Raw genomic sequence first — 27,397 nt, forward strand, 5'->3', positions numbered from 1 at the left:
TCATGTCAAACAAAACCAAAGTACCAAAGTCAAAGTTCAGTTGAAAAGTTGGTAATGTTTACACGTGTCAATATACACTGTTAAACAGAAAGTTTCATGTTTGTGGCTAATAATAATTACTTTTTTGTTTTTTTCATTCAGTATTATAATTAAACAGGCAAAATAAAAAGATAATTATTGCTATGTAAATCCTACATTTTGAGACGAAAAACTTGGAATAGGAGTTATTTATGAATAATCATTTGATGTTCTACCAAGGTAAAAGAATTAGAAGTCTGCGAGAACATATTCTGCTGGTAAGTACATTTGCATTGCACTAAACAATTAACTTTTTAAATGTGTATTTTTAATTGAAGATAAAAGTACTGAGTAATTTTAATTACTGCTAAAAATGAAGCATAATAGTAATGTTCTTTTAGACATTTTATAGTGATGAAAAGCTATATAAACATAATAAAGCCCTGTGCACGATATTCTTTTCAATTAAATTCATTTTGCTAGATCAGCAAGACCACAGTTATTACTTTATTTAAGAATCATATTTTTTCATGGTAATCCTGTTATGGCTATGCTTTAGAGCAAAGGAATTTGCTGACAATGTGTTAATAGGATTTATGTACCAGTAGGTTTTATTGTGAACTCCTAGACAGACTTGGATTGACAATTTCACTAGAAGAGGTTATCCTTCCTTGGTAATATTATTTAAAATAAATGACCAATTAATATATGAATACTTAATGGATAACACATATTTAAACTATTTATCTTCTAAAGAACATTCTATTATTTTTGTTGCATAAAAGCATTCATAGATATGATAAAAATATCAAGACAGTAAATTAGTGATTCTCTAAAACATCCAGCTGTATGTAGTTTTAGCGCTTAGTGGCAAGTCGCTGCATTAAAATGTTGGAGCCTCTTAATGGCTCCAGGATCTGTCAGTGTGTCACTTACCACCGCCGCTGGCGCTGTGTACACTAGAGATGTCACGAACCTCCGATTTTCGGTTCGCGAACTTTCGCGAACCACAATAGACTTCAATGGGGAAGTGAACTTAAAAATTTAGAAAAATTTCTACTGACTAGAAAAATGAGAGAAAACATGTTTTAAGGGGTCTAACACCTGCAGGAAGTCATGGTTAAGTGAAATACACTTCAAAAGTCCCAGAAAAAAAATCTGTATTTAACACAAAGCAGTGTTTTAAAGTCAGAAATCTCATTGAATATTCAATTGCAGGCCTACACTGCTTTACAACATCAGGAAGTGTAATTCCTCACTCCCTCCTCCTGCCAGCTTACATACCTTGGCCGGGAATTGAACCCAGGTCTGAGTGCGTGGTAGATAGCTCACTTCACCACTATACCACCACCAACACTACTTGCTGAAGCCAGCCTAGCATGTACCATTATGATATATCCAAGAGAAAAATGAGCTTGGTTAAGGATTTGTAGTATGTCAAAAGCCAACTCACATTGGCCAGGACTAGAACCCAGGCCTACCGCTATGTAGGCTGCTATCCTAACCATTATACCACCAACACTACATGCTGAAACTTCTTGGAGCAGACTTACTTCCTCCCTCCAAAAGACACACATACATCCCCATAAAATCATTCAACAGCAACTGTGTGCACAGTCTTTGTGGTACACAGTCTCTGTGTGACTCTTCAGCTTCTCAGCATTAGAAATATTGGCCAATCAGAGAGGATTAGAGGTGAGGGAGAGGAAAACAAGAGGGAAAGAGGCTTCAGCCAATCAGGCTGCATTAGTTAAGGCTGAAGGGAAAGTAAAGAAGAAAAAAAGAAAACCCAGCATGCCCTGCAACTTCCATTGTGCGGCAGATGTACCAAATAAGAGCCAGGGAAACTGGGGAATGATCTTTTATCAACAAGAAAAGTAAGAGTGATTTTTAACTTTTGGACTGCCTGGTTAGCATCCTTATTACTTGTTTACCAGATAAAAATAAATAATTGATTTTTGATTTTATGCCTGACAGTTAAACTTTAAGTAAACAAGTATGGTTTTGCATGATTCAACACTCCTTAACCTCCCAGGCGTTACGCAGCCGACAGTCCCCCATTATAATTTTAAGTGATCGTGTAGTTGATATATCTTCAGCTAGCACTAGGCTAGCTAGCAATGGTGGCCGGCATCCCCTGATTACTTCTGATCCCCCCAATCGCCGCTAAATACATTACCCCCCTGGATCCAGCGATCAGTGCAGCCTCCCCGGACAGCTCCGCTCTTCTCTATGGGGAGGATCGAACATGACATCATGAAGTTGGCGACGTCATGCGCAGACCCGATCCTCCCCATAGAGAGGACCGGAGATGTGCAGGGCGGCTGCACCATGGCTGGATCCAGGGGGTAATGTATTTAGCGGCGATTGGGGGGATCAGAAGTAATCAGGGAGATGCCGGCCACCATTGCTAGCTAGCCTAGTGCTAGCTGAAGATATTACAACTACACGATCACTCAAAATTATAATGGGGGACTCCTGGGGACAGCCGGCGGTATGCCCAACACAGTGTCGGGCATACCGCTAAGGAGGTTAATATGCAAATCTTCTTATCCCCCTGAAAGGCAGGCACACAATCAGAGCTGCTGGTGTATAGCAAATCTATAGCTGATACATGTTACAGTGCCAATTCAACATGCATTCAGATATTTCACAATTTAAGGTCCTTGTTAGTCCTCACTGTGGGAGTGATAGATAGCTCCTACCCCCCCCCCCCCCCCCTCCGCCCCTGGTTGCAACGAGTGTGTGTGTGTGCGTGTACGTACGTGTGTGTGTGTGTGTGTGTGTGTGTGTGTGTGTGTGTGTGCGTGTATGTGTGTGTATGCGTGTGTGTGTGCATGTGTGTGTGTGTCAACAATTTATCGGACCAACTTTTTCCTTTCTAGTTAGGCTTAGAGTCCAGTGTTCCAGTCAGTGGGATCATAATCAGATGGCTCTGTGTTTTTTGTTTTTTTGTTTCGGTTTTGTTTGTTTTTAAGCAGAAACCTGTGGTTATCCATCATAGGATTAGTTGATCAGTAAAGGTCACATCAACAGCAGCATAACAGCATTAATGCTCAGGGACCTTTCAGAGAACCACAGAGTAAGTTTTATAGGACCACTAATTAAAAAAAAACAAAAAACGTACATATAGCATGTACTTTTGTCTCAGTAAAATGCACGATTCTTGTGGGAGAGCTGGCAGGCACTCGGGAAAAGCTGTAATTAACTGGCATAAAACACCCAGTAAACCATGTGCTGAAGACATATAGCAAAGTGGATGCAAGCAAACTGGAAGACAAGGAAAGTCTGGCACTATGGTTTATTCGTGCAGCAGGTAGCAAAAAAGTGATGTAACATACATTCAAATTGCAGCATGTGTGGCTGAATAAGCATAAAAAAAAAATCACAATTTGTTGCGCTGTACCTGGGTGTGGAGGAGGTAGCAGGTGTGGGCGCCAAGAAGGTGCACGGTCCTTACGACCGTTTCGCTAGGCGGCTGCCAAGCTTCATCTGAGGTGTGCACAGGTGACTGGAGCAACAGCGGGACTTTAAATGTGCGTTTGAGGCGCGCTTCCGTGACTCTGGGAGGACCCACCCTCGATGAGTGATTGGTCCGGTGTGCTGCTCTAATGGATAAAGAGTGGGAGGTGCTCGGCTACGAAAAAAAGGTCGCGTACATGCGTCATACATGACGCAACAAACTGCGGCCAATAGCTGAGCATCTGGGAGGCGCCCAGCTACGAAAAAGAGGTCGCGTACACGCGTCATGCAAGACGCAGTGAACTGCGGCCAATAGCTGGGCGTCTCAGCCCACAATAAAATTTAAATAAATAAAACAAAGCTGCAAAAGCTTAACCTCAGGCTGACAGTCGCCATGGTAATCCGAGCGGCCCCGCCCACATAAACAAAGTTGTTGGATACGAGCGGAGAGCCACAGCGAACTCATACCTGAAGGTAGGCAAGGCACGATTAATTATTTTTTTGTCAAAGTTGCTTTCACTTACAGAAGGTACAAAATCTGATAGATCTGAGGTTTAAAGGGACTCCGAGCAGTGCAGAAACTATGGAAAGATGCATACCATTTTGAAGCTCTCTTTCTCCTCTTTCTCACAATATATAAACCGCCACCCTACGCCTTTTAGTTTTCGCTATTTTTGCATTCGAAATCGTGGCAATCGCGAAAATAACTAAAACTAAAAGGTGTAGGGTGGCAGTTTGTGTCGTTGGAAAGAGGAGAAAGAGAGCTTCAAAATGGTATGCATATTTCCATAGTTACTTGTATTACACAGGACGACTTTTCCCCAAAGTCGGCAGCTCCATTCAGCTGCTGACTTTAGGGAAAAGTCGTTCTGTGTAATACAAGCAACTATGGAAAGATGCATACCATTTTGAAGCTCTCTTTCTCCTCTCTCCAACGACACATAAACCGGCGCCCTATGCCTTTTAGTTTTCGATATTTTCGCGATCGAAATCGCGGCGGCTGCGATTTCGATCGCGAAAATAGCGAAAACTAAAAGGCGTAGGGTGGCGGTTTATACAGGATCTTCTCAAAAAATTTGCATATTGTGATAAAGTTCATTATTTTCTGTACTGTACTGATAAACATTATACTTTCATATATTTTAGATTCAAATACACACAACTGAAGTAGTTCAAGCCTTTTATTGTTTTAATATTGATGATTTTGGCATACAGCTCATGAAAACCCAAATTTCCTATCTCAAAAAATTAGCATCTTTCATCTGACCAATAATAGAAAAGTGTTTTTAAAACAAAAAAAGTCAACATTCAAATAATTATGTTCAGTTATGCACTCAATACTTGGTCGGGAATCCTTTTGCAGAAATGACTGCCTCAATGCGGCGTGGCATGGAGGCAATCAGCCTGTGGTACTGCTCAGGTGTTATGGAGGCCCAGGATGCTTCGATAGTGGCCTTAAGCTCATTCAGAATGTTGGGTCTTGCGTCTCTCAACTTTCTCTTCACAATATCCCACAGATTCTCTATGGTGTTCAGGTCAGGAGAGTTGGCAGGCCAATTGAGCACAGTAATACCATGGTCAGTAAACCATTTACCAGTGGTTTTGGCACTGTGAGCAGGTGCCAGGTCGTGTTGAAAAATGAAATCTTCATCTCCATAAAGTAGAATCGAAACTCTTACTCCCTTTAAACCACTTCCCTACTACAAGTTTTTTACCCTTAAAATCCACAGCAATTTTCACATCATGCTCCGCCCATTTGCCAATAACTTTATTGCTACTTATCACACCAAAATTATCTATATATGTTTATTCGCCACAAATTAGCCTTTTTTGTGTGTAATACTTTTTGCTAAGAATTATTTTATTTTTTTATGCATTTTAAAGGGAATATAAAGGATTTTTTTTTGAGAATTAATGAAGTCTTAAGTTTAAAAATAAAAAGTGCTACATATATAAAACTCACATATTTTATTTGCCCATTTGTCCAGTTATAGCAACATTTAAATTATGTTCATAGTACAATGAATGGCAATATTTTATTTGGAAATAGGTGTTTTTTCATACTACATCAATAATTACAAGCTCTTATTTGCAAAAATAACAGTAATATACCCTCATGACATACATATTAAAAACAAATTCCCGAGGGTAATTATATACTTTTTTTTAATGATGTCACTTGTTTTTAAAATTTTGGTAACTATGGGGCATGGGTGGAAGGGGATTAATAACATTTTACCATTCACCAATCATTGACCAGCATGAGGACAGCGAGAATGTGCATGTGTGTACACACGATCACAAGCAGCGACAAGAACAATCAGATGGACATATCTAAACCCTTGATCCACAAGTGAATTTTACAGGACCGTAGCTAAAACCAGAAGTGATTAAATTGTGATGTTTTTTGTTTTTTTTTTCATGACAGTGGTCCTTTAGTGAACTGAAAGGTATCTTTTGAATTGTCATTTCATGTCAGTGCTAATGAGTCCACCATAAAGAGAGCACAAGACAATAATGGTGTGTGTGGCAGGGTTACATGAAGTAGTAAGGCTTGGTACACAACATGTAATTTTCAGTCGAATTGATAAATTCTGACAGGTCCCATCAGCTGACTGGTTTGATCAGTTCCCATCAGATCCATTTTTCAATCACTACTGCACACCATTATCGATTGGAAGCTGATCAGACCTGTCAGAAATTGATTCGACCCATCAATCTGATAGAAATTGCTTGGTGTGTACCAGCCTTAATCCACAGTCTAGAGTTTGCAAAAGACTGGATATAAGCCAGAAGGCTGCTGAAGGAATGTTCATTAGATGAATGAATGTTTACTGTAGTGTCAGTCATTGCTGGCCAAACAAGCACACCAGTTGCTGAAAGAAAAGATCCCCTTATTTTTTACACACACAAAATATATATTTAGATTATTATTATATTCATAAAGTGCCAACATATTCTGTGGCGCTGTACAAAGTAAATAATTTTTTTCACTAAAAAAATAATTGAAGTATAACATTTTTGCCTGCAGCCTGATTTGTCTACTTTTTCATCATTTAGTTTTAAGACTTGCATGAAACACAAATGTTTAAAGAGACACTGAAGCGAAAAAAATATATGATATAGTGAATTGGTTGTGTACTATGAATAATTACTAGAAGATTAGCAGCAAAGAAATTATTCTCATACTTTTATTTTCAGGTATATAGTGTTTTTTCTAATATTGCATTATCCTATAATATGTGCAGATTACACAACACTCAGCATTCAAAATGAGTCTTTCAGAGCAGTCTGTGAAGTAATGACATCTCCTCTAGCAGAGAAAAAGTAAACAGTTCAATTACAGTTGAGATAATAAAAGTCAGATAACAGCCCTCTCCAGGACCAAGTTAGTCGGAGAGCTTAATAGCTTTTTTGCATAGAGATAACAACTGGAGTTTCTCAACTCTTCCTGTACTGGAAACAATAAAACGGGACACCGAGAGCCCAATATAGTGCAGTATGTCAGTATGTCAGTATGTCGGGCATGACGCAGTACGCTTTTTGGTGTAGAGTGCCGCACTCTACACCAAAAAGCGTACTGCGTCATGCCCGACGCATGCGCAGTACGTTCACAGCCCTTGGCGCCCGCTTTAGTACGTCACCTCTCGGCGACGTACACCAGCCGTCACAGCCTTCTCCTTAACACGCCCACTCACAGCACATTTGCGCTGACCCCTCCTATTACAGAAGTTGAATATACCCTTTCCTCACAGTACTGCTGAGGATGGGACCAGCCTCCAATACGCCCAGTCCTCAGCCAGGACCTAACCCCACCCACCTCCCACTCGCTCACGCCCCCCGAATTATCTTTCCCTCCGTTTTTCTACACATTTAAAGCACATCAGTGCCAACAGTATGACACTGAGGCGCTACTCCCGTTACTACAGATCCCCTGGTAAGTCCTGCATATTTCTCATATCTACCTACTGTTATTGTTTCTTGTCTATTACCTTAAGTGATTGGCTCTCACCCCACTACCTGTTATTCCCTTTTTTCACATAAAAGTCTTGCCTGTTTCACTCACAACTACTATGGTCCTGCATTATCCATTTCCACCCAGGATTATTATGGTATCAAGCCCATTTTCCCTCACTTCATTTCGCTTCACCTCTGCCAATAGATTTACCTTTTACACTTCCAATGCAACTTCTGTTACTGTCCCACGCACGGCCTACCCCCAACCACTTCCATTAACCTTTTCCCCCATCATCTTTGTACTATCCACCAATATTCCCTATGGATCTACATCATGCACATAGACCATATGTATATTTCAAATGATCTTAATGTATATTCTATGTAATTTTTTTTACTACATATCAACAATATCGTCTGTTGTTCTCCACAGCCTGTAGCAACTGTATAGCCTCGTTCGTTTATTTTCTGCTTAGTGTCATTATTCGTATTTTTACCAACAGTTGACCCCTTGTTTGCCTGATGAAGCGGGCTTGACCTGCGAAACGCGTTGCATTTCCTTTGTGGGGTATCGCATAATAAATCTGTATATTTACATAATAACAGGACGTCTGTTTCTTTGTGGAGGCTAGTCCACCACTTCCTCCATATATATCTTTTAAAAATTTTATGAACTTTTATCCTGCTGGCGCCTCTGTACAACACACATACTGTACTGGAAACAATTAGACTGATGTATCTGATCTTAATTTTTTTTTCTTACCTGTACTACACATACAAATCATAATATCATCATTTTTTTTTCGCTTCAGTGTCTCTTTAAGTGCACATATATGCGGAAATAGTTAAAAAATATAAAGGGTTCACAAACCTTTAAACTCCTATGTAGGAAAACTACCATAGACAAGGGCCTGAATAAAATGTATAATATTTATTGTAAAAAAACTGAGCTCACAAGCATATTTTTATCTCCTTTTTTTCCAGTGTAAGGGATCACTTGAAACAATGAATAGGTTACAGCTTTTAAGCTTTTTAATACTTGGGATGTCCATTCATGCTTATGCGAGTGCTACAACAGATCATGGTAAATGTGAAGAAAATACCAATACTTGTGCAGTTTTTTCATGTGGTTCACAAAGGTCTCCTGGATTGCCCGGCAGGGATGGAAGAGATGGCAAAGAAGGACCAAAGGGTGAAAGGGGAGAAAAAGGTAAACAGTTGATATCAGGGAAAATTGTCATGGACCTCTATGGCATAGATTAACTGAGAACAGCAATCTATGCTCTAGTAATTCAAAGTACTATGAATATTACTTTTTCTTGAAGTGGAGTTAATGGAGTTACATAAAAAAATACTGTATAATCCTCATATACAGTAGGACTGTATTCACAAAGGTATGATAAAATTGCCATGTGCAAATAGTGATCGCCAATTTTTCAGTGTTTACAGAAGCAATGTTATGTGAGCGGCACACATAGCACAACTTGCATTATGTACACCACCCAAGAGTTGACTCTGTGATGCATATTACGATGTTTGTGTAATGTGTGTTATAATAGCTACACGCATGTTATATGTGAGTTGCACTGTTGCATTTCTTTTTTTTTTTTTTTGCATAGAAATGTTACTGTACTTGTGAATATACCTATTACCCTCCATGGCCGTATGATTATTTCCGGATTTTAGGGTCTAAAGCAGTGCATTTGTTTCACATTCTTCCAGACTCTAAAACCTGGAAAAGAACACACCACGGAGAGATCAGCTCCTTCACTTACTCACCTCGCTGGGATCCAGCGCTGCAATTCTCCCTCCGTCTTCCATGTGCCACTGTAACTCTATAGTGAGATCGCCATCAATCGTCATGACGACAACTGCGATCTCACCCGAGGGATCTAGAGCCTCTGAGGACCAGACGAAGAATGGCAGCTGGCGTCTGGATCCTGGGGGAGGTGAGTGGAAATGCCGCCACACTGCCACTGTCTCCCTATACCTCCTGGCAGCTACCCCGAGTCAGACTAGGGATTACGCTCCTGTTTCCTTTTTCACCCCGAGCCTGACTCGGGTTACTGCCAGGAAGGTTACTCTCTACAGCAAAAATGGTGAGCTGTATACAATGTTTTTTCTATATGATGGAAAATGGGATGAGCAAAATGTGAAAACCTGTTCTGCTACCTACAGGCTCAATTTCACCAACTCAACATATTTCTTCTATATGCATTTACTGTTATAAAAATTATAAGATTATATAAAATTATAAAACTTAATTTTCTCCACACTCCTAAGTCTTTATTATTAAGATCTGCAGGAGGAAATCGCTTCTTTTCTAGGAGCTAATCCTTCAAAATACTACTGTTATTGCAAATAAAAGCAGTGTCCCATACAGCAGTCACCTGGCTTGGTATACCAGACCATGGTACTGATTCACAAAACTTTACTGTTGAATTATCTCACCATACCTATTAACTCGCAATTTATCTCTCCTTAAATGACTTAAAGAGAAACTGTAACCAAAAATTGAACTTCATCCCGATCAGTAGCTGATACCCCCTTTCCCACAAGAAATCTTTTCCTTTTCTCAAACAGATCATCAGGGGGCTCTGTATGGCTGATATTGTGGTGAAACCCCTCCCACAGTGTGATGTCATGATCATGGTCCTGACATCAGGCTGTGGGAGCCTTGTTGCATTGTGGGAAATAACAGCTGTTTACAACTGCCAAAGATGCATCATCTCTTTCCACAGACATCACCTTCCAGCAGTAAAGATGTCGCCATGTGATAATTGCCAGAATGTAAATCAGGGAGAGAAAAGATTTTACAATGGGCAAAAACGGTCAAAATGAAATATAAAGAATTGTAAAAATTAACCACTTCCCAACCACAGGGTTTTCCCCTTAAAGGGAACCAGAGATGAAGCACCCTCATGTATTTTACCATATATATGTGTGGGAACATTAGAGAAAACACATACCTTGCTTTCTGTTTCATTCTGCACTGCACAGCTTGCTTCTAATCAGCCCTGATAAAATCCCCGACTGAGCATTCAGCCTGGCTTTGCTCAGGAATTTTCATAGCTCAGTCTGTGTTCTCTCATGTCTTTTCAAGTCCAAGCCTGCCCCCTGCTGGATCTGCTCAGGAATCATTATAGCTGAGTCATTATAGCAAAGCCACACTGAATGCTCAGTCGGGGATTTTATCAGGTCTGATGAGAAACGAGCTGTGCAGAATGAAACAAAGCATGGTAGGTGTTTTCTCTAAGGTTCCCACTGATCTATATGGTAAAATACATGATGGGGCTTCGTCTCTCATTCACCAGAGCATTTTTCACATGTTGCACTCCTCCCATTCATTTGCTAATAACTATATCACTACTTCTCACAAGTAAATTATCTATATCTTGTTTTTTTTCACCACAAATTAGGCTTTTCAGGGGTAATACTTTATTTTAGAAATTATGTTGTTCTCTATGCATTTTAAAGTGAAAAAAGAAAAAAAATGAAAAATACACGATTTCTCTATTTTAAACCACTATAGTTTTAAAATAAACAATGGTACCATAGGTAAAACCCACACATTTTATTTGCTATTTTGTCCTGGTTATTCCAACATTTAAATAATGTTCCTAGTACATTGTATGGCGACAATATATTATTTTGAAATAAAGGTGTATTTTTTCAATTCTGTGTTATTTGTTTTCTCATTGTACTCTATTGGTAGTTACAAGCCCTTATTTGCAAACTTAACAGTAATACACCCTCATGGCATACCTATTTGTAAAGCAGAGTCTCTAAGGTAACTATTTTTGTATTCTTTTTTCAATTCTGTCCCTTTTTTTTTTACAAATGTTTTATTTTGATACAGAGTATAGTAAAATAACAACTGTATTGCTTTTCATTCAGTTTGGGGCCTTAGCTCTCAAACATCCCAAATTCTATTCTATCACTTGTTCCTAATGTCCAATTAGTTAACTGTTGTGCAGGCTGGCTAGAGTGTGCATGCGCGTGCCCGCGCACGCACCCAGCATGTAAATAAAGAGATACGGGTATCTACGCCCCTGGTAGTGAGCACAGAGGGGCGTAGATCGTCTGTATTGCGGTGGGAAAGTGGTTAAGCACTATTTTTCATTACGTAATTTTCACTGGAGTTCCTCTTTAACTCATGATTATACCCTCCTTAACTCACTTAACTCATAGTTTATCTCTCCTTATTTGACTTAACCCATGATTTATCTGCCCTTATCTGTTTATCTCATGAATTATCTCTACTTATTTGTTTATATGGTGTATTAGCTCTCCTTTCAGTTAAGGTGGAAAACTTTGTAAGCCTAATGAATCAGCCTTATATCTGCAAAATTGTAAATTCTTGGAATGCTTTGATCTTTCTCTCTTTGGAGCAGAAATAGAAAATGAAAGCAAAAGTCCTCTGTTATTTTCTCACACTACTGCCTAGTGACAAGTGGCCATAAATACATGTTTAGAAGCAAGAAAATGTAACAAATAAAGACATAAAGAGTGCTAAAATAAATTAGCCTGCAGCACTTAAAAATAAATTGGCTAAAGGGTTAATTCTTACAATAACAATTTATCATATTTAATCTTATATACAGCTGATAAATCTGTTTTACCTATGAATTATTCATTTTTCTTTGATTATTTCTTTTTTAATTTCTAAATGTTTAAAAAAAAATCTACATTTTTAACTGAAATGCTAAAGGACATTAGCATGTTCTATGCATGAGACCTGGATAACTAGCTATGGTTCTGCCTTTCTCTCTCAAAGGGCCACCGGGATCTCGGGGAGCTCAAGGACCCCCAGGAAAGATCGGTCCTCAAGGAGTGAAAGGTGACAAAGGTTCCATTGGGCAAAAAGGAGAGCAGGGTATTAGTGCTACATCAGGTATGAAAACTACTTTGGAAAATGTCCAAATCTCTTCCCGTTACCTACATTTAATAGTTGTCAGTCTTTTAATGCAATGCTTCAAATCACATGTATATTATGCCTTTCAAAAAAAAAATAAAGTTATTACTCTGTGTTACTCTGTGTTACAACTAACCTGTCATAAACAGATCAGATTGTAGTAAAAAAAATGACTTGACAAACACGACATGTCAAAATGACCAGAGGTTCTAATAAATCAGTGATTAGTTGGAGCCTTGATATTGGTTTGCCATCAATCATACATTTCAGATCACAATTGCCAACAAATAGGATGGTTTGAGGGGTAGAAGTGCTGGTGCCCAGCTCAACCTTCACACCTGAAGTAAGAGGAATAAAGAGGCTGACATCTTTATTCTCGAATAAACAATGTCACTTGCCTAACATCTGTGCTGATAGTCTGCCTCTAATACTAGAGCCACTGGCCCATCAGGCAGATCAGATGCTTTGACTCTAAACAATATGAGGAGACTGGCATTCTGCAAATGATATCTTGTATTTAAGAAGACAATCACTAGCAAGCATTGTGGTCCATCTGATGGCTGCAGCACACCAGATCAACCACATCACTTGCTAGCCAGCAGATTAGCAAAGGAAAATATGTCTGTTCTTGACACTATTTAGATACATTCAACAGACTCATTTGCGTTGAAGAAGGGACTTCCTAAATGTCCTAAAACATTGGCTTGTGTCTGCTTGAATAAAGGTATGATTTGCAGAAGTGCCAGTCTCTTAATATTGTATTGCCAGACAACTGACATTGTTTGAAAGGTAAAGAACACGACAGCCCGGTATTACTCTCAATGCATTACGCTTTACTCATCGCACTTAAGACTTTGCGCACATAATCCATTCTGCTTAACATACTTTATTGCATACCCCCACTATTTCAAAAGCTCTGGTTATTCTGGCAATTAACTTTTGACTGATACTTAAAAATGTGATTGTAAATAATAGATCTGTTTTTTTGTATTAGTCAGAGTGTCATTTTAGGAGTAGTCTGTTATGAACTGTGAGAATTAATCTTCTTCTTGTACTGTATTAGGTTTTTTTTTAGTTTGTTTTTTTTTGTTTTGTTTTTTTACATGCAGGCTGATTGTGGATCAAACAACATGAACAAATGACATGGCGAATATAAATCATTTCTTGATCTCTCTTCTATTTGTAACTTCTCACTTTGCAATGTATTGATGTATTTTTCCCCATTCTCTAAAGTTCCTCTTTAAGGTGCCTATTACTGATACTACAGTATCTTTATTGTACAGTCTTACCACTACTACGGAATATGACGGACTACATCAATTATTAATGCAAAGTATTTTTTTTATCCGTTAACCCTACTAATACATAGATTTGCAAAATTGTACAATCAAGACCGTATTATTAATAAGCACCATTACAAGTAGTGTTGCAGATCACATACAGTGCTGGTTCTGATGTGACCCCTAATACAACTCAATGCTTACATCATAGATCAATCATTAGACAAAATAGATTTTGTTTCTTTTATTATTGAATAGTACGTTATTTCTCTGGGATTATACAGTATATAAAGCTGATAATTAACCAGTCACTAGTTAAGTATTAAATGTTGGACTAAATACTGTATACATTACCTGCAGTGCAACCTGCTAGGATTTAACAATGCAACCAATTAGAACGAGGAATGCTCATTCGGATTTTGCCGAATTGAAATTTCCAAATTTCTGATCGGAAATCTGAATTTCTGTTTGGAACTTGGAAAACAAAACTCGGAAGTTGGATTTCTGCGGAAAAACTGCATTACTGCAATTAGGTAATTTTAGCCCAATCTCTGAACCCAAAATCAGTGGACCGATCAGAGAATGCAGAAACCACTCGGAAGTATTTGGCCAATCAGAGAATGCAAAAAGTGGCGAAAAAAACAAAACACAACTAGGAAATCCAAACTCGTAAGTCAGATTTCTATAGAAATATTGCATTACCACAACTCGGTAATTTTAGCCCAATCTCAGAACTCGGAGGCATTGGACCAATCAGAGAATGCAGAGTCAACTCGGAAGTATTTGGCCAATCAGAGAATGCAAAAAAATGAGCAAAAAACACACTACTCAGAAATGGCAAATGCGAACTCGGAAATCGGAAACCTATTGGAAATCCATGGAATCGGTAATCGGCATTGGCGGAAATGTAAATTTCTGCAAAATCAGAAATCGACATTTCCGACCATCCCCATTTATAACATAGAGAGCTAGGAAGGAAAATGGTATGTGTTTAACAAAATTCAAAAAGCTTCTTGTGTCAACATCGTAATCTGAAAAAAATTGATCTCTGAAGATCCATAGTGATTGGATTATATAAAACAATTAAACACACTTCCAGTGAGTTGCCAGTGCTTGTGACCACATAATGTACCAGTCTGACATTTTAATAAATGCAAATATTACTGTCAATCACTGTCATTACTCATTCATTCAGTCTGTTTAATAATATAGCCCCCATGTATGTCCTCAGATTTAACTATGTATCTGTGTTTATCTGTAGCTAACTTCCTGTTTTTATTTATCAGAGGTTGACGTTGTCAAAGACCAGCTGAAGTTATTTGAAACAGAGATGAAATTGCTCCAGGCAAACCTTAATAAATATAATAAAAGTAAGTCTAAGTTACAGAATGACATTGTAAAGTGTGAACTTTGAGAGAAATTTTGAGTTCATGTTTTTTGCATAATCTCAGACACAGAGGAATCCTAATTTTGCTTGACAGCAGCACAGAAACGATGATTAGCACAATTTTTGCACAATGATCATAGCTAGGAACTTTGGGACTTGTATTAAAGTTTGCCACATCAGCCTCAAACCCCCACCACACACACACACACACACACACACAGACACGAAAGGTCAGCACAGCAGCTTCTATTTCTGTCATTGCAAACAAAATTGCCAAGGTTTTTGCATACTCCTAAAGCTTCATAAACATACTATATTTTGCCTCTCAAAATGGGAAACAGTAAATTCGGGCGCCTGAGGCTAGTGGACAAATCGGGCGCCGCCATTCACTCCTATAATAAATATCGTTTAATGGGCGCCCGATAGGAAAAAAGGGCGCCGGTGAAAAATAACGTTTTAAAAGCGGCGCCCGGAGACTTAATGTTTTATTACTGCTTCTCATGATTACACATTATTTAATGATTTATACATTTTTAAATATTATTTTTAAACGAAAAACAGTACAATATTTTTTTCAAACATTATTTTTAAACGAAAAACAGTACATTTTTTTTTTTTTACATTATTTTTAAACGAAAAAACCAACAGGGGGGTCTTAGGTTTAGGCACCAACAGGGGGGTCTTAGGTTTAGGCACCAACAGGGGGGGTCTTAGGTTTAGGCACCAACAGGGGGTCTTAGGTTTAGGCACCAAAAGGGGGGTCTTAGGTTTAGGCACCAACAGGGGGGGTCTTAGGTTTAGGCACCAACAGGGGGGTCTTAGGTTTAGGCACCAACACGGGGGTCTTAGGTTTAGGCACCAACAGGGGGGTCTTAGGTTTAGGCACTAACAGGGGGGTCTAGGGGTTAGGGGTAGGTACAGGGAGGGTTACTTAGGCACCAACAGGGGGGGTCTTAGGTTTAGGCATCAACAGGGGGGTCTAGGGGTTAGGGGTAGGTACAGGGAGGGTTACTTAGTAATTTTTTTTTTTTAACGTTATTATACGTTTCAGTATTTAAACGAAAGATTAATGTTTTTACAATTGCCGATTTAATGCACATTATTTAATGATTTATAACTTTAAAAAACATTAATTTTAAACGAAATACAGTACAATACATTTTTAAACGTTATCCATGCTTATCGTTAAAAACCCGGCGCCCTTTTTTCCCAGCGCCCCTTTTTAACGTACGCCTCAAAATGACCATTCATCATCCTTTCAGATAAAAATGTAATGCACCTGCGGTGGTGTGTCCTGATGTCGGCAGCCTGTGCTTCAACAACAATACAACAAGCTAAATAAACTGCTGTTGTAGATGCATCAGTACATCTCCTGCTCCTTCTCCTCTTTCCATAAAATCAAATGCACTGCAGGAGAGAGCTGTGCAGCTACACTGTACACTGATCACGAATGAATTTCCACCCAAAGAGATCATGAGATTTTTTTTTTCAGAAGTCTTTTATCCCCAGTGTGTATGTAGCTGAAAGCTCTTGTCCATCTAATATTTATATTACAGTAATTTTATGGCTGCCTTTACCTCCCAAACAATTACAAATTACACACTTGTATTACTGAAAACCTTGTAAATGCTTTAAAATAAACCTGAGATAGCAGGGGGGAAAATATACATACTTACTTCTGCCCCCACCAGGCTGATTGCTGTCTTGCCATCCTTATGCACAGTCTGGACAGTCCACAATTGGCCCCAGAGAGTCCTCCGGTCCAGGGTGTACTGCGCATGTGCAGGAGAAGAACACCACGGGAGCATGACTGGGCGGACAGGTGGCTGGACTGCACCTGCGCCAACTGGCCCTTATTGGAGGATTCTCCGGGGCCAATTGTAGACTATCAAGACAGCACAGAAGGACGGCAAGGGAGCGATCAGCCTGGAGGGGAATGGAGGAGCCCCAGGTATGTATGCATTTTTTTTCCTCTCCTGCCATCTCAGGTACCCTTTAATGTCTTGGAAAACCATGATGGTCAAGAGACCAACCCTGCTTCAAGTTCAAGCACTTTATTGTCATTGCAACAACACAACAAAATTCCTATTCGTGACAATCCCCAAGGTGCATATAAAGAACATAAGTGACAGTAACAAAGATATAAATAGAGTAGTTATACAAAGTATGCCAAATATTTCAGATATTTAAAGCATGTTGTATATAATGTTAACTGATTATCAGCATAGTTGTTGCTCCCCTCATTAATTGAATAGTATATTTCATATTAGCAATAGGATTTAATGCACATGTTCAGTTAGATTATCTCAGAGAAGGTTCAGTGTTTATAAACTTTATTGCAGATTGGGAAAAAGCAAAGCTGATTCCAGTTGATCTAAAACATCTACCTGATGGGTAGATGCTGAAACAAAACGTTTTCAGGATTATCCTTGATAATGTTTTTTGTCGCCCATACAGCAAGTCTTATACCAAAGCTCAATTGTTAATAGTTCAGTGCCGATAATGACCTCCGTTGTTTCTTGACCCGTTGCAGGGCTTCTTTACCCACTTTGGGGCAACTATTGTACCATGCCATCAGGCAATTGGTCAAGATGCCCTCTTGGATGGATTCGTAGAAATTAACCAGCAGCTTCTAGGGAAGGTTAGCGCTCCTTTGCTTCTCAAACAATAGAGGTGTTGTTGTGCTATGCCAATTAAAGCTAAGGTGTTGTCAGCCCAAGACAGCGTGGCTTGAAAGGGGAGATGAGAGGTGGGAGCATGCAGGATGGCTGGATGTGCAGGACAAGCCACACCATCACACGGAGGCAAATGGTGCGTCTTTTCTGTTTCTTCCCCGTCACCCTTAGGCCACACTTTCTTCCATACTTTTCCTTCTTCACTTTCACACTAGCACCTTGTTCACTACTCTGCCCCTTTACAGCAATCCTTTTTTTTGGCATACATGTAATGATTATATGTTTATGCATACCTCTTTTTCTTTTCCACTGTATGCCTAAGCGGGTCCTTTGTGTTAGACTATGTGGTTGCAGTTAAGCCAAAAGGCTGGCATCAATACTATCCTTTATTCCACATGGCTGTCAGTATTTCTCATACAGGGATTTTCTTCAGCCATCTGGTTTGCATGCCAAATGCCTGCCCTGCTCACGGCATTACTATGACACAGGCAGGGGGATGTTCCCTCAGCTTAGGCTCCAGTAGGGATTTCTCATTCAAGGGGCATAGATACACTTAATGGCAGCTTGCTCAAGCATCCCTTCATACACTTTGCCCTTAGAGGAAGCTAAGTTTGTAAAAAAAAAAGGTCAGCAGACCATGCACTCCCTGGGACCCACTATTACCACCCTGCACCCAGCACATCAGATGTGATAAGCATGTGGTTCATTGCCATTGTTTACAATTCTATGTGTATAATGCTTACTATACCAATTATGCACCAAAACTTTAGCTGAACAATAAATAGCTTTATAGTGCCAGACCTTTCTCTTCTTTGCATTGTGTTAATGGTTCTTACATTGGTATAGAGCACAGAGAGCTTGTCTTGGAGCATGTATGACCTTTGCTAGCATGTATAAGGCCTTGCCTGAGACCAATCAACTGTGTGCCTGCTGGTTTCTCCTTATTTCATTAAACAATTACTGTATATTTTGGCATATAAGACTACTTTTTAACACTTGAAAATCTTCTGAAAAGTTGGGGGGTCATCTTATACGCTGGGTGTCATTGATGCCGGGTGATACACCCTATCCTGTTACCACCTCTCAGATCTCACTGCTGAGTATTGTAGGGAAACGGCGCAGGCGCACATTTTCAAGATCTGAGAGGCAGAGGAGGAGATAAATAGGATACAAGGGCGGGCCAGAAGGGTGAAAGGGGCGTGATTTATGGGCACAATGTGATCTATTCTTCCATACCGCTCTAATAAACAGGGAGAGCTGACCAATCCGCTTAGGGAGAGGAAGAGTTGACCAATCCAACCAGTCAATCACCTGTATACTGTTATATACTGAATACCACATTCAGTACAGCACCCGTATCTGTTTATACATAGCACCAGTATATAATGTTAAAATCAATCTACAATCGTGACCTCTAATAGGTCCCTATAGGATTGCACTCCTGTTCCTAGAACCTGTCCATGTTCGGCCCGAACATATGATTGCAAGACAGTGACATCCAACAACTGTGCAGTGAATGCAGTTTCAAATAGTTCCAATGCAGCTCTCCTCAACCCCATGTGCTTGATTTTGCACACCTCTGGGGACAACCCGTTACGCATCCATTATAGACACATATGTGTCTAACCTCACTAGCTCCGGCTTAAGCATTTATGAATTGGCGGCAGCGATATGTATGTATAAGGAAAGAAGTTATCCTCCTTATACTTGCTCTAGACTGATGCCTAATGAAGGCTTCCTTCGCATCCCTTAGGGATTTCTGCGGTGGGCGGATGAACCCAGGAGCACTTACGTACGCCGTCAATGGCTGCAGGCAGTTTCATTTTCCAAATGCCATTTTTCATTTCGCCATTTCTCGCCGCTCACGCCAGGCTACGAGGAAGAATGCGGAGGCACGAAAGAGGCAGCATTACACAGTCCAGGACGTCACATAGCACGTGACGCGTTTCGTCCAATTAGGACTTCCTCAGACGTCCAATAACCAGTAAACTGAAGGTTGGAACAGAGGTGCCATTACCAGGATAAAATATGTTAGAAATTGTTTAATAGTAAGTAGTGGTAGACTTACCTCCTCAATCAGTAGACACAATTTCTGTTGATTTTTGGTCAACACAAATTGTATTCAAATACTTCACAGTTGAATGCGTTTCACAAGTCCAATCCTGCTTCATCAGGCAATAAGTGGAGCAAAAACTAATAAAGGTCTGTGTAGGAGCCAAGCGCCTCTGATGTTTATATATATATATACCTTGATTTACACATATCAATCCTGTATTCTAACAAAATACACTTTTCGAGGTTCTTGGTGTCCCCTTTTGTGTTTTCAAGTGCAATAACCAGTTATGTATGAAGGGAGCAAGTCTTAGCGTACAGATATACTGTATATTTACTTCAAGCTATTTTTTGCTTTTGAAGAGGCAAATATACGCTAATAAAAAATACATTATGTTCAACACATGTACCTGTGTGAGAATGTTTTACATACTGATATCATGCTGCTCCCAATTCCTTAACTCTTGTTGTTTCAGACAAAGGGATGCGTGCATCAATTTATAAGTAGCCTAATATTACAAATAATCCCTCTGCTAATGTCGACATCAACCTACGCCCTTATAGCTTGCTTTTAAATTAACATAAATCCTTGGACCCTTAAAGATAGGTTTACACTTGATTCTTACAGTAAATCTTAGTAGACCTTATATCTTCATACAGAAATAAATTAATTCAATAACTCATACATGGTCTTCTCTATGGTTCAATTTATTATTCTTGTTTCAGTTCTGCTCTTCCATGGTGGTAAACAAGCTGCTGATAAAGTGTTTGTAACCAATGGGCAGGAGGACAACTTTGAAAACTCTCAGAAGATATGCAAGGAGGCTGGTGGAAACTTGGCCACTCCAAAATCTGCAGCAGAGAACAGTGCCATACAGGAAATACTTAGCACCAAGGGGGAGGCCACCAAAGCTTTCTTAGGTATGTCGGATCTACAGGTAGAAGGGATATTCAAATACCTGACTGGGGAAAAAATTACATTTACCAATTGGAACCTAGGAGAGCCAAACAACAGCAAAGACAATGAAGACTGCGTAGAGATCCAGGACAATGGCAAATGGAATGACATCCCATGTAATTTGCTGCGACTAGTTATTTGTGAATTTCAATAGCAATATTAAAATGGTGACAGACGTACAGTATGTGTTTGTACTTGTTGTGTATTCTTATCGAAAAGCTTTCATGCTAATGTGCTGGCTTTATTCTAAAGTGAATGTATGAAACAGGCAAACATTAATGCAAGTCATTTGCCATTACAAATTGGCCTACAGCAGGCTTTCTCAACCAGGGTTCCCTGGAACCCCAGGGTTCCTTGAGTACTCTGCAAGGGTTCCTTGGCATTTTCCCTCATCGTGGGGGTAGTATAATAGAGCACATTATAATAGGTGATACTTCAACAAAAAGCACTAAATTAGGGGGTCAGGAAACAGTATAATGAGTGGTAGTGTAATAGGGGTAGTGAAATAAACAGCCACTCATACTTTTAAAGACCATGCCTCCTCCAAAATAAATGCAGGGGTTCCTCGAGATCAAAAAATTGTTTGCAGGGGTTCCCTGATATCCCAAAGTTATTTGCAGGGTTCCTCCAGGGTAGAAAGGTTGAGAAAGGCTGGCCTACAGATTGTAAAAAGGCAAAGTTCTTAACAATTCAGAAAACCCATAACTTCCTGCATTATGCTTTTCGATTTTTTTTTTTAAGATGTAGTGTTTGTGGTAATTAATTTACTTTTTTTATATTGATATGGTGCCAACATCGTTGATAATGATGTACAAAGTACAAATCAGACAATAGTGGGGAGCATAGATACATAAGTATTTCAACACACTGTAAAATCAGGACATCCAGCAACAGAAGTAAAGATTCATACATAGCTGATGTGGGGTTTTAAACCTCACCAATACTCATTTGATAACATGCAACAGAAACACCCAGTAGGGGGAGGTCCCTCTCCTTGCAAGCTTACAATCTAGAGAGTAGTGGGGTGGAGACACTAGGGAAGGAAATAAAGGGGTTTATAGATTAGGCAATGAGTTTCCAATTACAGCTTTTAAAAATGGTATGCTTGTCTGCAGATGTGTGTTTTAAGGGTGCATTTGAAGGTTTCCGGGCTTGAAGTGTAATGGACAGACTGTGGAAGCCCGTTTCAAAGGAGAAATGACACTCATGAAAAGTTCTGGATGTGAGACATGGTGATCACGCTACTTGACAATGTTTCATGGGCAATGCAAAGGTTGTAGTGTGAATTCACCCCTATTCTCAAATCACTGGCAATCGCGGCAGTGAGATCACTGCCATATAGTTGATGTAAAGTGCTAGCGCTTCAGCAATTAGCGGTAAACGGCCGCTAATCACCTAAGTGAGAATGGGACCTTACAAAGGATTAAACTTAAACCCAATCAGTAGATGATATCCCCTTTGCACAATAAATCTTTAACTTATCTTGAATAGATAATCAGGGGGGTCTGTATGGCTGATATTGTAGTAAAACCCCTTCCACAGTGTGATGCTATGACCAAGGTTCTGACAGATAGCTATCTGCGAACCTCATTGCATTGTGGTTCATAACGAACTGCCAAGCAAGCAGTATCTCCCTCTGTGCATAGAACTCACAGTAACTGAACGTTCTGTACAGATTACCTGGCAGAAATAAAGATGTCACCACCAGTGATAAATCTCAAAAAGTAAACCAGGGAGAGGAAAGATTTTACAATGGGCAAACACTGACTAAATAATTTATAAATGAATATTGTAATGAATAAATAATTTTATTCATTGTTATTTTCACTCTTAGAAGAGTTCAGTTAAAGGGGAACTGAAGAGAGAGGTATATGGAGGCTGTCATGTTTATTTGCTTTTAGACAATACCAGTTGCCTGGCAGCCCTGCTGATCCTCTGCCTCTAATACTATTAGCCATAGCCCCTGAACAAGCATGCAGCAGATCAGGTGTTTCAGTGGTTCAGACTTATAAGTCTGATCTGACAAGACTAGCTGCATGCTTGTTTCTGGTTTTAATCAGATACTACTGCAGAGAAATAGACCAGCAGGGCTGCCAGGCAACTGGTATTGATTAAAAGGAAATAAACATGACAGCCTCCATATACCTCTCTCTTCAGTTCCCCTTTAAACTGAGATAAATATACTTTGAATGGCTATTTTAGGTAGTCCCTCATATTACATAGAAAAAGAAGATTGTATCACCAGTGGGCACATTAACAGGGAATTTGGGCCTTGTCTCCATAGTGCCTGTGATATGAGGGATAAAAGCAACCACAAGACAATTCATTTTTACTATTCTGGTAACACCTGTGACATTTGCCTAAGCCACATTTTGTCAACAAAAAAAGTTATCTACACTTGCATCTTGAATATTGGTTAGTGGGTTGTTCAACGTTCTTTCTACCTATGGTTTGTAGTTACTTCTTTACTGTTCAGTTAAGGGTTCAGACAGTGGCTTGGTAAAGATTGTCAGTCCTAATGAGCATTCCTGTAAAGTCTGGTTCCAATAAAGAGAATGCAGTAAGTGTTTGGCTGGTGCATCATGTTGGTGTACATCAAAAATGTCATAGCTGAGTCAATTATTCCTTGTTTCAGTGGCTAAAGTCCATTGCAGCACACTGGGTGGCCATGATAACAGTAAGTGGTTCCTCCTTTAATCTCCTAGAGCTGGTCCTTACATTTCTCTACATCTACAACAGGAATAACATCTGTAACTTGCTAAAAACAAAACTTCACAATTCTGCCTGTTACTACATACAGTATAAGAGATGCAATTATTGAAACCAAAGTGTGACTCCTGATACAGACATTGTAAAACATTTAAAATGAAACTTCTGTTGCTTAGAAAAAAGTAATCCCTTAAAGAGTACCTGAGGCAATATGTGACATGATGAGATAAACATGTACAAGTACATGTACAAAACGTATTAATAACCACGTTGTTTTACTTGCTTTGTTTTGCTGCCTGAAAGAGTTAATTTTTAGACATGGAAGTGACAGCTTCTGTGTTGTCAGTACCTTGTTAGGAATATAGTAAACATCACTGATAAGCTAATTACAGCCATAAAAGTTTTCTTTGTAGAATACAATGTCTGAGGACGGGGAGAGGTGGGACAAGGTCAATAGTTCATGTATTTTCACTCTGTGACACTTAAAGGGATACTGTAGGGGGTCAGGGAAAAATGAGTTGAACTTACCTGGGGCTTCTAATGGTCCCCCACAGAAGTCCTGTGCCCGCGCAGCCAGTCACCGATGCTCCGGCCCCGCCTCTGGTTCACCTCTGGTATTTCAGACTTTAAAGTCTGAAAACCACTGCGCCTGCGTTGCCGTGTCCTCGCCTCCCCTGATGTCACCAGGAGCGCACGGCGCAGGCACAGACCATACTGGGCCTGCACAATACACTCCTGGTGCCATCAGCGGGAGCGAGGACACGGCAACGCAAGCTCAGTGGTTTACAGACTTTAAAGTCTGAAATTCCAGAAGTGAACCGGAGGCGGAGCCGGAGCATCGGTGAGTGGCTGCGCGGGCACAGGATGTCTGCGGGGGACCATTAGAAGCCCCAGGAAAGTTCAACTAATTTTCCCCCGACCCCCCCCTACAGTATCCCCTTAACCACTTGCCGACCGCCTACTTCATATTGGCGGCGGCAAAGTGGCAGCCCCAGGACCACGTAACGCAGATTGGCGTCAGGTCCTGGGGCACTCTCTGGCCGGGGATCGCGCGCTGGGAATGCGCGCGCATCCGCCGGCAATAGGCTCCGCCCACCCGCGACGTCAACCCGCCGGCCAATCGGAAGCGCCGGCGGGTTGTTAACCCGACGATCGCCGGATAGGAAGCGTATAATACGCTTTGTAATGTTTACAAAGTGTATTATACAGGCTGCCTCCTGCCCTGGTGGTCCCAGTGTCCGAGGGACAACCAGGGCAGGCTGCAGCCACCCTAGTCTGCACCCAAACACACTGATCTGCCCCCCCCTGCCCCCTGATCGCCCACAGTACCCCTCAGACCCCCCCCTGCCCACCCCCCAGACCACCGTTTGCACACAATCACCCCCCTAATCACCCATCAATCACTCCCTGTCACTATCTGTCAACGCTATTTTTTTTTTTTAGTCCCTAAACTGCCCCCTGCTCCCTCCTGATCACCCCCCCCACCCCTCAGATTCTCCCCAGACCCCCCCAGACCCTCCCCCCCCTGTGTACTGTATGCATCTATCCCCCCTGATCACCTGTCAATCACCTGTCAATCACCTGTCAATCACCAGTCAATCACCTCCTGTCACTGCCACCCATCAATCAGCCCCTAACCTGCCCCTTGCGGGCAATCTGATCACCCACCCACACCAATAGATCGCCCGCAGATCCGACATCAGATCACCTCTCAAATCCATTGTTTACATCTATTCTCTCCTCTAAACACCCACTAATTACCCATCAATCACCCATCAATCACCCCCTTTCACCACCTGTCACTTTTACCCATCAGATTAGACCCTTGCGGGCACCCAATCACCCGCCCACACGCTCAGATTGCCCTCAAACCCCCCCTTATCGATTCGCCAGTGCATTATTTACATCCGTTCTTCCCTGTAATAACCCACTGATCACCTGTCAATCACCCCCTGTCACTGCCACCCATCAATCACCCCCTGTCACTGCCACCCATCAATCAGCCCCTAACCTGCCCCTTGCGGGCAATCTGATCACCCACCCACACCAATAGATCGCCCGCAGATCCGACATCAGATCACCTCCCAAATCCATTGTTTACATCTATTCTCTCCTCTAAACACCCACTAATTACCCATCAATCACCCATCAATCACCCCCTATCACCACCTGTCACTGTTACCCATCAGATTAGACCCTTGCAGGCACCCAATCACACGCCCACACGCTCAGATTGCCCTCAGACCCCCGCCTTATCAATTCGCCAGTGCAATATTTACATCTGTTATTCCCTGTAATAACCCACTGATCACCTGTCAATCACCCATCAATCACCCCCTGTCATTGCCACCCATCAATCACCCCCTGTCACTGCCACCCATCAATCAGCCCCTAACCTGCCCCTTGCGGGCAATCTGATCACCCACCCACACCAATAGATCGCCCGCAGATCCGACATCAGATCACCTCCCAAGTGCAGTGTTTACATCTCTTCTCTCCTCTAAACACCCACTAATTACCCATCAATCACCCCCTATCACCACCTGTCACTGTTACCCATCAGATTAGACCCTAATCTGCCCCTTGCGGGCACCCAATCACCCGCCCACACCTCAGAACGCCCTCAGACCCCAGCCCTGATCACCTCGCTAGTGCATTGCTTGCATCTATTTCCCCCCTCTAATCACACCTTGAGACACCCATAAATCACCTCCTGTCACCCCCTAGCACACCTACCCATCAGATCAGGCCCTAATTTGCCCCGTGTGGGCTCCTGATCACTCGGCCAAACCCTCAGATCCCCCTCAGACCCCCTTCCGATCACCTCCCCAGTGCATTGATTGCATCTATTTTCCCCTCTAACCGCCCCCTGAGACACCCATCAATCACCTCCTGTCACCCCCCTAGCACTCCTATCCATCAGATCAGGCCCAATACATCCTGTCATCTAAGAGGCCACCCTGCTTATGACCGTTTCCACAAAATTTGCCCCCTCATAGACCACCTGTCATCAAAATTTGCAGATGCTTATACCCCTGAACAGTCATTTTGAGAAATTTGGTTTCCAGACTACTCACAGTTTTGGGCCCGTAAAATGCCAGGGCAGTATAGGAACCCCACAAGTGACCCCATTTTAGAAAGAAGACACCCCAAGGTATTCTGTTAGGTGTATGATGAGTTCATAGAAGATTTTAATTTTTGTCAAAAGTTAGCGGAAATTGGATTTTTATTGTTTTTTTCACAAAGTGTCATTTTTCACTAACTTGTGACAAAAAATAAAATCTTCTATGAACTCACCATACCCCTAACGGAATACCTTGGGGTGTCTTCTTTCTAAAATGGGGTCACTTGTGGGGTTCCTATACTGCCCTGGCATTTTAGGGGCCCTAAACCGTGGGGAGTAGTCTAGAAAACAAATGCCTCAAAATGACCTGTGAATAGGACGTTGGGCCCCTTAGCGCACCTAGGCTGCAAAAAAGTGTCACACATGTAGTATCGCCATACTCAGGAGAAGTAGTATAATGTGTTTTGTGGTGTATTTTTACACATACCCATGCTGGGTGGGAGAAATCTCTCTGTAAATGGACAATTGTGTGTAAAAAAAAATCAAAAATGTGTCATTTACAGAGATATTTCTCCCACCCAGCATGGTTATATGTAAAAATACACCACAAAACACATTATACTACTTCTTCTGAGTACGGCGATACCACATGTGTGACACTTTTTTGCAGCCTAACTGTGCTAAGGGGCCCAAAGTCCAATGAGTACCTTTAGGATTTCACAGGTCATTTTGAGACATTTGGGTTCAAGACTACTCCTCACGGTTTAGGGCCCCTAAAATGCCAGGGCAGTATTGGAACCCCACAAATGACCCCATTCTAGAAAGAAGACACCCCAAGGTATTCTGTTAGGTGTATGATGAGTTCATAGAAGATTTTATTTTTTGTCAAAAGTTAGCGGAAATTGGATTTTTATTGTTTT

The 27,397-nt window shown here is 40.9% G+C and overlaps 1 protein-coding gene across 1 annotated transcript; it reads left to right on the top strand.

Moving 5' to 3' along the window:
- The first annotated feature begins 128 nt into the window (after nt 1-128).
- On the top strand, nt 129-20,888 carry LOC137534119 (mannose-binding protein C-like). The gene is made up of 5 exons (XM_068255491.1): nt 129-296; nt 8,422-8,647; nt 12,215-12,331; nt 14,919-15,002; nt 20,473-20,888. Exons 1-5 carry the CDS (start codon nt 231-233, stop codon nt 20,856-20,858), a joined length of 879 nt encoding a protein of 292 aa, XP_068111592.1. The 5' UTR covers nt 129-230; the 3' UTR covers nt 20,859-20,888.
- Nucleotides 20,889-27,397: the final 6,509 nt, after the last annotated feature.

The sequence above is a fragment of the Hyperolius riggenbachi genome, chromosome 10, assembly GCF_040937935.1.
Source record: "Hyperolius riggenbachi isolate aHypRig1 chromosome 10, aHypRig1.pri, whole genome shotgun sequence".
In the NCBI taxonomy this organism is placed as follows: Eukaryota; Metazoa; Chordata; class Amphibia; order Anura; family Hyperoliidae; genus Hyperolius; species Hyperolius riggenbachi.

What these genes read in the sequence shown, in the direction of transcription:
- LOC137534119 (XM_068255491.1), top strand. Translation starts at nt 231, where the DNA reads ATGAATAATCATTTGATGTTCTACCAAGGTAAAAGAATTAGAAGTCTG. An exon ending in TGCGAGAACATATTCTGCTG is followed by an intron (nt 297 to 8,421) that starts GTAAGTACATTT and finishes CTTTTTTTCCAG; the next exon opens with TGTAAGGGATCACTTGAAAC. An exon ending in CCTTAATAAATATAATAAAA is followed by an intron (nt 15,003 to 20,472) that starts GTAAGTCTAAGT and finishes TTCTTGTTTCAG; the next exon opens with TTCTGCTCTTCCATGGTGGT.